The sequence below is a fragment of the Humulus lupulus genome, chromosome 1 (genome assembly GCF_963169125.1).
Source record: "Humulus lupulus chromosome 1, drHumLupu1.1, whole genome shotgun sequence".
In the NCBI taxonomy this organism is placed as follows: domain Eukaryota; kingdom Viridiplantae; phylum Streptophyta; class Magnoliopsida; order Rosales; family Cannabaceae; genus Humulus; species Humulus lupulus.
Genome location: NC_084793.1, coordinates 215,397,619 through 215,409,720, shown reverse-complemented (window position 1 = coordinate 215,409,720; position 12,102 = coordinate 215,397,619). Strand labels below are relative to the sequence as shown.

Sequence of the window (12,102 nt, the reverse complement as noted above, 5' to 3'; positions counted from 1 at the left end):
ATTTGTTTTGCATGACTATAGTGAGTCTAATCAATTAATAACAATTACTAAAACGAAGATTTAAATTCGTGTCTTTTCACTACTAGAAATATAGGCTTTTACATCATTTTTTACACATAGAATATAAAAAAACTGAAGTAAAAGCCTTTCAATGGGTTTTTACTTTGCTTTTGGGTACATTAAAAAAGGCTATTACTTCGGTTTCTTAAAAAAAACGAAGTTAAAATAGAAAATAGACAAGGGCCATGTTTGGTTTTCACACTATATTGGGGCTTTTCAGTTCGGTTTTTATGAAAAAATCGAAGTGAAAAGTGGAGCAAACAAAACATGGCCATGCAGGCTTTTACTTCGATTCTTATACAAAACCCGAAGTTGAAAGTACCCTTTCTACTTCGGTTTTTATATAAGAACCAAAGTAAAAGAGTTTTAATACCCTTAATATATAGCTCCCGCCTCTCATTTGTCTCTCTGAAGCAAAAATCACAAACGCCAAAGCCAGAAAACCTCCATTGTTGTTGTACTCCCACTAGGGTTTCACTAAATATACACCTTTTTATGTTTTTTTTTACCATTTGAAACTATTTTTCGTACTTAAAAACAGAAATATTAGTTCCATTTTTATTTTTGGGGGAGAAAATAAAGATTTTGGGTGTGGGCATTTTTAGGGTTCGAAAATGGGTATTGTTGTTGGACTTTGACTGGTTTTGTTACATTAAAATAAGTTCTTGAGCTTCAAAAAAGGTATGAATCACTAAATCTTTGTTTGTATGATTTTTTTTTATTTTCTATATTATTTTCATATATTTTTTTCTTATAGATATAAAGTTTTTATTATATATAGGTTTTAGAGTTGCTAATATTGATTTAGAGGTTATTTTGAGCATCAAAGAAGGTTTGTTACCTTAAAACTTTGTTTGTGTTAATTTTTTTTATATTATTCTGAATTTAATACTTATTTTTTAGTATATTTGTGTTATATTTTTTTATTTATTTTGTTATTTTATATAATGTTATTAATTATATTTATATATATATATTAGTAAAATTTAAAAATTGTTGTGACTTGCTATTTAAATTTCTAAACATAGCTTAAATAGGTAATGTTGTTGCCAATGTTAGAACTTGAAATGTTTGGATTATTAGTGACATTTGTTTTTTATTTTCTATAACTAGCTAGCTTGATATATTATGTAACTAGTTTAATTAATTATGTAATTGATTTTTATTTGTTTTTGTTTAAGCTTTTTAGTAGGGTTGTTGATTTAGTTGCCAATTTGGTATTGATTTTGGGTGACTTCAAGAGTAATATTGGAGGTGAGTAATCTTTAAATTTTATTTATTACTATTGCAATATTTATTTATAAAATTAGAGTTAAATCATGCATGTTTTACTTTAGTGAAGTAGGTTCTGGGAAATTTGTTGTTGGCAGTGATATAAGGATGAAATTATGTATGTTGATTTTATGTTTGTTTGTGTTGAATTTATATATAACTATAAAATTGGTATATGCTACAAAAACAAAGGAAACTCTGCCAATTTTTTTATAGATTTTATTAATTGTTTTCCTTTTTCAATTCGCACACTATGTCGATATATTTTGTGTGTTATTTACAGGTTTTTAAATTTTTGGAGATGTTAAAATGCAGTTGTTATGCTACCGAAATTTTGTTAGACTTAGGAAAATTTAATAATTAAATTTCAATTATGTTTGATGTCCTAGAAAAAAGAACTAGGAGTGGAAGATGTAGATGTAGATGGCACTACAACAAAATAGATGTTTTATGACTTTAATTGGGAGACATTGGAAGTCTACAATGTCTCCCACTTAGTGAGACGTTGTTGCTAGGGTCATTGTAGGTATATATCCCACGTCTCCCGTTGGGAGACGTGCCTCACTTCCCACGTCTCCCACTGGGAGAGGTGGAAAGTCAAACGTTGACTTTCCACCTCTCCCATTAGGAGACGTGGGAAGTGACTCACCTCTCCCAATGGGAGACGTGGGAAGTCCCTAGGAGACATTCCACGTCTCCCATTGGGAGAGGTGAGTGACTTCCCACGTCTCCCAATGGGAGAGGTGGAAAGTCAAATGTTGACTTTCCACCTCTCCCATTGGGAGACGTGGGAAGTCTCCCACCTCTCCCATTGGGAGACATTGAAAGTCTCCCACCTCTCCTAATGGGAGACATTGAAAGTCTCCCACATTTAAAAAAAATAAATTAAATAAATTTATAATTAATATTATTTTAATTTGATTTAATAATTAATTAAATTGAAATAATATTAATTTAAATTTAAATTATTTTAATCTAAATTTAAATTAATTTAATAATCAATTAAATTGGAAGAAAATATATATTTGTTAGATATATACAAGAAATACAATATTTGTTAGAAATATTCAAAATGAACAAATATTGCATTGTGTATGAAGAAAGAGTTAAAAAATTAAAAAAAAAAAACCTATCAACGAGGTCGGTAACTTTGGATTATCGGCAACATATATGTCGCCCATTCTTGTCGCAACTCATCAATTTGTGCCTCTGTATATGATGTGCTTGTTAGCTGCAAGAAATATAAAGTAAAATATATTAATTAATTATTTGATTACATTTATAGTTTCAAAAATAATTTGTAAATTTTAATTAATAATAGCGTTCTCAAGTAATGCCCAGGACTCGCATGCTCAATCAAATCCTTCAACATCCTCATTAAGTAGTATCCACATGCCACATTGTCCGGTTGGTGTGAACACTAATTATTTAAAAATATGAGTAATTTATTATTAAATTGAAACTTTTTAAAAAATGCATACATATTATTCTACTTAATTATTATAAATGTTCAAAAATTTCTGCTAAAGTTACTTACCTGAGGTTGCTTAATGCGTAGAGTATCAGGGATCTCGACATCAGGAAGATTCATAGAGAAAAAAAGATTGAAAGCGCTGACGATCACTGATACAATCTCCTCACGGTTATTTAGCTCTGAATTCACCGGATCACAACAATAAACATGATATGCATATGGTGCCAAAATAAGCAACATCCAATGTTCACTGTATAAGAAAAACAAAAAAATTATAGCTCAAATGTTAAACAAAGAAATTATTGATATGGGTCGGAAAAATGACAAGTTTTTAAACTTACCCATGGTTCCAAGGGACAAGCATAACTTGTTCTTTTGATTTTACGTCATTGCAACGTCTGAACAGATTCTGAACACGATCGTCGAATGAACTCCCTTGAGTGGCGACGATATTAGGATTGACAAATAAAAACTTATTTTGGCGACCTTGTTGTACCACATATCTGTAAATGAACCTAATACAAAAATATGAAAAATTGTTATATGAATGAATAAATCAAATTAGAAAATTAAATGAACAAACTTATTTGTCAGATATATACCTCATGTAGCTGACGAGTACTGCTTGTCCAATCTTCTCCTTTCGAGCAAACTGAAGTATGTCATCCTTAAATATATAACAGTGAGACATATCCTGATCAAAAACTTCAGACTCTATGCCTAGATTGACACACTCGCCATCATCCCAATGAGATACGATATTCTGTAATCGTTCCAATGGAGTTTGGGCCAATTGTGTTGGAGGAGTTTGTTGTCGTCTTCTTTCTCGAGGTTGTTGTGTTGATGGAGCTCTTGTTCGTTGTGATCTGGTCCTACTTGTAGAGGGAGTCTGTATACAATTATATCAACAATTAAAAAGATTACAAACAAATATAGAATTGTAAAGATAATTATGTAAAAACATGGCATCACCTCATGAGTTACATCTTCAGATATAATGACAAAATCCTTAGGCCACGCTATTGGCGTCCCAATGACCTGAGCAACTATGTACATGTCCAAATCAGGATATGCAAAAGGGAGAGGACAGGTTGGCTTAAGAACACTCGTAATCATAACTTGGAAGCTGTTGCCTGCCTCTCTTTCAATGAGTGTACCTGATGCAACAATGTTTGAAACTGAACCAATTGCTAATTGGCATGCTCGGCCCTGCATAAGAAACATATTATATACAAATAATCATGTTGAGGCAATAAAGAAATTTATTTGGTTTCAGAATATTCAAGAAAGTTTAATTACCTCTTGCAAAAGCGGTTGTAGTGCAACAATGTGGTGTTCTGCTTGAGGCACTACTGGGTCCGGAGTATAGTAGGACGCCTGCGCTGGTGGCACTGGTGGGTCGGGCACATAGTATGATGATGGCGCTGGTGGGACTCCAACGTTAGATCCTGACCCGCTCTGTTGGGCCAATAATTTTCTCAAGAGCTCATCTTGTTGTTGAAGGCGCTCTTCTAGGCGTTGTGCTTGTTGACGATGCTCTTCTTCTTGTTTTCGAAATCTTTCTTCAAATTCCTTTCTAATGTCGTCATTCGAAGAAGAGGTTTTTGATTTATTTTTCGTTGAGGTAGGTGTTGGAGTATTCCAATATACTGAGCGGGACACACCGTGTCCTCCAGCCCTAACACGTCCTCGAGGCTCAGGAGTGCCCAACGCCCTCGTCAGCACATCATCAGGGCCATCAGGTGCCCATTTACCCTCAGCTTGGAGTTGCCGGTAATGATCCTGTGAAACAATATTCACAGAAAGTTATATATATAAGCTAATAATTTGACATATCAACATTATTAAATATGAGCACTTACAATATTTTTTTGAATCTCAGAGGCCTCTCCAATTAGCTATCCTTTTGCATTCCGACGACCCATGCTCCATAAGTCTGCCCTATCAAGTTCAGTCAGACTTTTCCCACTTTGTTCCATTAACATCTCTTCAATACGCACATAGCCTCCTCTAGAGAGGTTGTGATTGTATTTATTCAGTGCTCGATAATTTTGCATCTCCTCTCTCTTTCTTTGCCACTCGGGAGTTAATCTTGAGTTCACAAACGTTAACCATTCATCCGGAGTTATGACATTCTCAAATCCAAATGGCAAAGCTGGCGGGAACTCATTTGGGTATTTTTTCAAAGCGTCGTAAACGTGTACCCTAGTAAGATTAGTCTTCCAATTTCGGAAGTACTTTCCCGCATCCTTCAACATCTGTTGCTTTTGTTTGGGGTCCAAATCATAAGTTTTCTGCAAGTTTGAAAGTAATAAGAAGCATATTATCAAAATAATATATATTTTAAAAACATTAAATGAAATATAATTAATAAAAATATACCTTCATTGTGTCCCATATTTTATTTTTATCCACCACACTAACATCTTTCCAACTGTTAATGTTGATGGACACAGTTGCTCGAACAACTGATCCAAGCTGTGATGAAAGATTACTTCTAGATCCACCCACTAGCTGACCATACTCATTGTATTCAACAGGAGTAAGATGTCCTTCACTCCTTTTTTTGGTGTTTCTAGACATCCATGTACGTCCTCTCACAGATTTATTTTCTTGCTCCACTGATTGAGAATTAGGGCGTTGCTCTCCCTCATCAGAACTACCACCAAAAGGATCAGCCTCCATCTGTGAAACATAAATATCATTATTATAACAATTTTGGACACTCATAATCAAAAGATGAAACACATTGTGATAACAACTAAGAATTTCACACATCATAAACATATGAAACCTATTAAATGGTACCTCAAGACCCATTATCATCAACCCACAATCCTTCACCATTTTCACGGAAACAAATACAATCATCATCAACTTCGTCATTATCTTCTATTGCGGTGAATGTGACAAGTTCTTCTCCGAGAGGTATATCATGTAAATCACCATCTTTAATGTTCCATTCTCTTGTTTGCGTTGGAAGAACAATTGACCATTGGTTGTCTGAAGGATCATTCACATAAAATACTTGTTTTGCTTGTGAAGCTAATATAAATCGATCAGATTTGTGCCCAATTCGATTTAGATTAACTATTGTGAAACCAAAATCTTCATATATTATGCCGCTGTCACTTTTCACCCAATCACAAAAGAAAACAGGTACTCGAGTTGTGATATAATCTAACTCCCAAATTTCATTAACTACTCCATAAAAATTCATATCACATTCAACTGGATTTTTATCTTTTGCACTAGAGACTTGCACAGTTTTAGCAACAAGGCTAACACCACTGTTTTGTGTGTTTCTGTTGTTATCGCGCTCCCTAGTGTTAAATAGAGTACCGTTAATCATGTATGATGAAAACTTGATGACATTAACTGAAGGTCCTCGAGAAATCCACTTAACAATGTCTGAAACCTTATTTGATGTGTTTTGTAATTCTGACACAACCTATCAAATCAACATACCAAAAACAACAAAAAATGTCACCTTGTAATTAAGTACTAATTAATGACAACTTTCAATAATCAACACAATTTACCTTTTGTTCTATCCAACTACTAAAAGTTCGATAATGTTCGTCTTGTAACCATTTTGAGTTCCTTGACTTGGATGGAAATTTGGTCTTTATCCAATTAAAATGTTCCCTTCAATTATAAATATGTTGTTAAACAATTGAATATACGAAATTACACAACTTAAACTTAATGTATTATATGAGTATAACTCACTCGATATAAGGTTGAATTTCATTTATATTCTGCAACACAAGACGATGCGCTTCATCTAGAAGATCTCGACTTACTGTGCATACAACGCTACCACGACGACTCTGAATCTCAACATTTTCAACATCATTTAACCCAATTTTCTGTACACCAGTCATGTATTCAGAACAAAATTCAACTGCCTCTTCTGCAATATAACATTCGACGATGCATCCTTCCGGCCGACTTCTATTCCTAACATACCCCTTAAGAATCTTCATATATCGCTCAAATGGATACATCCATCTTAAATAAACTGGGCCACAATATCTTAGTTCTCTAACCAAGTGAACTGTCAAATGGATCATTATATCAAAAAATGCCGGCGGGAAATATTTCTCCAACTCACACAATACCTCAACAATTTCATCTCTTAACTTAGGTAACTTTAGCGGATCAATCACCTTACAACAAAGTGACTTGAAAAACAAGCATAACCTTGTGATTACATCTCGAACTCTCCTAGGCAACACAGATCGAATGGCCACTGGTAGCAAATGTTGCATTAGAATATGACAATCGTGAGATTTCATGCCAGTCAGAATACAACTTTTCATGTCTACCAATGACCTTATATTTGAGGAATATCCGTCTGGAACTTTTATATTAAACAAACATCTGCAAATTTCCATTCTTTCCTCTTTAGTAAGAGTGTAAGCTGCAGGAGGTAAATATGTTCGTCTATTATCTGGTTTTGGAGTCAATTCATCCCTTATACCCATTGCAACCAAGTCTTGTCTAGCCTTAATTCCATCCTTAGTTTTCCCAGGAATATTCAACAAAGTGCCAATCAAACTATCACATACATTTTTCTCTATGTGCATAACATCTAAATTATGACGTATAAGTAAGAAAGGCCAATATTCAAGTTCAAAGAAAACAGATTTCTTTTTATAACACTCTTTTGGCTCTTCCACAACCTTGGCCTTGCGACTACGTTTCATCTTTGTAGGTGTACGAACTTTGGGCTTCCCTAACTTGAACACAATTTTAGACATCTTCTCAAGTACTTGGATCCCATTCAATGGCTCAGGAGCCTCTTCAAACTCTTGTTTACCATTGAATGCCTTCTTCCAAGTCCGAAGTTTATGCGTATTAGGCAAGAACTTCCTATGTCCCATATAACATATTTTCCGAGAGTGTTTCAAGTATTCAGAACATGTTTTTTCTTGACAAACGGGGCAAGCTTTATATCCTTTCAAACTAAACCCAGATAAATTTCCATAAGCAGGAAAGTCATTAATTGTCCACAATAAGACCGCTCTAAGATTAAATTCTTCCTGCCTATATGCATCATAAACCTTAACCCCTTCATCCCACAAAGTTTTCAAGTCATCTATAAGAGGAGCTAGATAGACGTCAATATCATTACCAGGTTGTTTAGGTCCTGATATCAACAAGGTCAAAATCGTAAACTTTCTCTTCATACACAACCATGGGGGTAGATTGTAAATAACAAGCATAACAGGCCAACAACTATACTTACTGCTAAGGGATGCGTGTGGATTAAACCCATCAGTCGAAAGACCTAGACGAATATTACGAGATTCATTTCCAAAAGAAGGCCACTTCAAATCAACTCTCTTCCAAGCAAGGGTGTCAGCTGGATGTCTTAATTTACCATCCTTTATTCTTTCATTAGCATGCCACGACAAACTTTTAGCATGTTCGGCATTTCTAAACAATCGGATGAAACGAGGAATTTGCGGAAGATACCACAAAACTTTGGCAGGTACTCCTTCCTTGACATCGTCACCATTTCTTTTCTTTTGCCATCGTGACTCACCACAAGTAGGACATGATTTTGCGTCTGCAAAACTATTTCGATACAATATGCAATCATTAGGACATGCATGAATTTTTTCGTACTGCATGCCTAATGAGCATAATGTCTTCTTTGCCTCATAAAATGAAATTGGAATTTCATTAACTTCAGGCAATGACTCCTTCAAGAAACCAAATAACTCAGTAATGCTTTTATCACTCCAGCCATGTTTAGCTTTTAGATTGTACAACCTAAGAAGTGCAGATAATTTTGTAAATCTTGTACAACCAGGGTAAATTGGTTTCTCGGCATCATTAAGGAGTGTCTCAAACTTATTTGGGTCTACTCCTGATCCATAATGTGCGTCGTCAATCATTTCATCTAATGGATCCCAGTTCTCCTCCACTATATTCCTCCTCACTCCTTTTGGTCTACTTGGCAGAGTTGGAGCAATCGGAGCTATCTCCCCATGGTAATACCAAATTGTGTAACTCTTGTCGATCCCATTGAAATATAAGTGTTCTTTAATCTTTTTAAGATCCATCTTTTTAACATTTCCACACTTAAGACATGGACAATAAGTAAAATTTGGGTCTTTCACATTTTCCGAACAAAACCTTAAGAACAAATCGACCCCGTTCCTAAATTCCGCAGATAACCTATTCGCTGACATCCACTGTTTATCCATATATTCTCCTATGTCTATGGAAAAGAAAAGAAACAACACTAAATAAGCACGTGATAAAGTTGTATGTCTATATAAAACTAATTTTTTATTATCCTAGATAAAATCGGGCAGCATTTCCCCTATAATAGTGACCTAACCATCTGCATGTGAATATCAAAACAAACAATTCAAACAATATACAATAAGTTTCTTCCTTATAGAATGTCTATATAAAACTAATTGTTTATTATCCTAGATAAAATCGGGCAGCATTTCCCCTATAATAGTGACCTAACCATCTGCATGTGAATAGCAAAACAAACAATTCAAACAACACACAATAAGTTTATTCCTTATAGCTCCGCAGCACACAGTAAAATTTATCAGAACCTACTTCACTAATACACACAAGTTCTCAACCTTCCGTTATCACCGCAGCACACAATTTTAATCTCAGAACCTACTTCACTATGGATGAATATTTAAGATATTCAAACTCCTCTAACATTTGTTTAATAATATTAAAAGTAGAAGTAAGAGAATATATATGTACCTCTTGCAATCTTTAATCCAAAAGCTAGCAAAATTACTTCACTTAGTAATCAAACTCGCTATTAAATCCACAAACCAATAAAATTAAATTAATAAATAATAAATAAAACATCACTAAATATTTATCAATATATATCGTATTATTGTAATTTTAGAAACTTAATTACCTCAAATGTGTGATTGATATAGGAATTTTGATGCAAAATACTCTCTAAAATCTCACCACAAAAATCACAACCTATGAAATTAAATTAATTAATATCTTAAACATTACTAAACAAATATCACTAAATATCTAATAATAGTAAATGATATTGGTAAAAAAATAAAAAAAAATCTCAATGTGCCACTAATTATAACCTCAACAAAAAATCAATATAAAATTTCATAACCTAAAAACTTAATAATAAACAAAAACATAAAAATTTTCATATATTTATATTTTATAAATTATTTAATAAATTTATTTTAACATAACTATATATATAACAAAATAGTTACAATTTAAAAAAAAAATTCAAATATATACAAAAATATATCTAAATTTCGAAATAAAAAATGATAAAAATTTAAAAAAATCATGAACATATATACTCTAATGAAATCTATACAATGTGATAGGTTAAATTAAAAAAAAACTAAAAAATCATAAATCCCTAAAAACTTCCATGGAAAAACCATAAAATCCTACAATGTATATAAAAAAATGCATAAAAATGTAAAACTAACACAAAATCATGTATATTACTCATCCTAATGCAAAACCTATGATTTATTTGCAAAATAATTAACTAAAAATCAATAAAATAAAATAAAAAGCTTACCTTAGAGCCCTAAAATCGCAGCCCCAAATCGCCTCTTTGGTTTGTGCATATGTTCTCGGGTTAGTGTGGGGAGGAAGAGGAAGAAGATGGTATAATAAAAGGGAGACATCCAACGTCTCCCAGTGGGAGACGTTGGATGTACTCCCATGCACATCCAACGTCTCCCACTGGGAGATGTTGGATGTACCCTTAAACACAACCCCAGCCTATTTCCAACGTCTTCCACTATTTTTAATGTCTTCCAATTGTAGCCATTAATATGCACTTTCAATGTCTTACACCATTAGACATTTAAAATCCCTTCTAATTTTTAATGTCTTACACCAATGGTGTAAGACATTGTAGGGAGTCATTGAAAGTAGAATTTGTTGTAGTGTGGATATGAAATTTGGATAAGAACGCGAGAAACGAAGAAGACTCTTGTCGAAGATAATGTGGATAACAAAATTGAAGAAAGAGTTGTAAGTGTTTTAAAGCAAAGTAGGAAATTTTTTTAAGTGTTGTTACAAGTTACTAATTTAAACTATCATTGGTTTGTTTCGTAGAATAATCTAAATGACAAAGTTACTAGTAGTCAAATTGTCGCCAAGGGTCGGGAGGACATCTTGCCAATCCAACAAGAATAGTTAAGCCGATTGATGACTTAAATTTATTAGTAAGACTATTTTGTTTATACATACCTTTAGTTTTATGTGAATGTATATATAAATGTTTAGGCTATTTTACTTAATTACAATTATGTGAATGTATATATGAATGATTAGGTTATTCTACTTAACAATTATGTGAATGTATAAATATTTAATTTTATAAGAATTTCAATTCTATGTGTATAAATTTTGTGATTTTTATTTCTGTTATAAATTAAATAAAAATAAACCAATTCCAATTGTAAAAATATATATAACTATAAATTCATATAATTAGACTATTTAAAAAAAAATTAGGGCAATATATATATATATATAAATAGAATTGGGTCATTTAAAAATAATTAGAAATAATTATTAAAGGGGGGGGGGGGGGCTTTCTACTTCGGTTAGTATGTAAAAACCGAAGTAGAAAGTGGGGTTTCTACTTCGGTTTTTACATAATAACCGAAGTAGAAAGCCCCCCCCCCCGTTTTACGGGGCCTTAGTAGTGGGAACGACATACTGGACTCAGTCATCCTTCATGCAAGCCCAATTGTTAAAGCACATTTGCCTGAGTTGGACTTAATTATATATGTTCATTATATTAGTTAAACTTAAATATTGATTAGCAACAAATTAATTCTAAATTAATTGAATGTGTGTCAATGTGACACTTTAGAATTAATAGGAAAATATATGACTTTGGTTTTTAAATTTTAGTCTTATAATTTTTTGAAGAACCATAGTCATTGATTTTTGAAAAATAATAATAAAAATACTAATTTTATAATGAGCTTATTTTAAGAATTATATTCGATCTCCATCATTGGTTTAACAAGGTCAATAGCATAATAGGGTCTCAAGACGCTTTGATTCGTCCCCCTATGGAAGGTTTTCATTAGTTATTTTGACAATGTTAAATTTCGAAAGACAGATAATTATAGGTCAAATTCTACTAGACTCACCCCTACTGTGACTACTAGGACTAAATCTATGATTATCGAAACCGTGGGTCTAGCTCATAAAATAAGATATTTTGTTTTCTTATTTTGATCGCATAGTAGGTTGTTATTGATGGTGTCCATTAA

The 12,102-nt window shown here is 32.8% G+C and overlaps 1 protein-coding gene across 1 annotated transcript; it reads right to left on the bottom strand.

Moving 5' to 3' along the window:
* Nucleotides 1–2,233: 2,233 nt before the first annotated feature.
* On the bottom strand, nucleotides 2,234–3,227 carry LOC133826610 (uncharacterized). Its single transcript, XM_062258804.1, has 3 exons — nucleotides 3,148–3,227; nucleotides 2,870–3,056; nucleotides 2,234–2,752 (listed from the first exon to the last, which is right to left on the bottom strand). Exons 1-3 carry the CDS (start codon nucleotides 3,168–3,170, stop codon nucleotides 2,612–2,614), a joined length of 351 nt encoding a protein of 116 aa, XP_062114788.1. The 5' UTR covers nucleotides 3,171–3,227; the 3' UTR covers nucleotides 2,234–2,611.
* Nucleotides 3,228–12,102: the final 8,875 nt, after the last annotated feature.

Bases quoted from the DNA above. Each gene is read 5' to 3' on its own strand.
- LOC133826610 (XM_062258804.1), bottom strand. From the start codon at position 3,170: ATGCTTGTCCCTTGGAACCATGG. The intron at 3,057-3,147 runs GTAAGTTTAAAA...TTTCTTATACAG, and splicing joins CTTGTCCCTTGGAACCATGG to TGAACATTGGATGTTGCTTA. The intron at 2,753-2,869 runs GTAAGTAACTTT...TTAAATAATTAG, and splicing joins TACGCATTAAGCAACCTCAG to TGTTCACACCAACCGGACAA.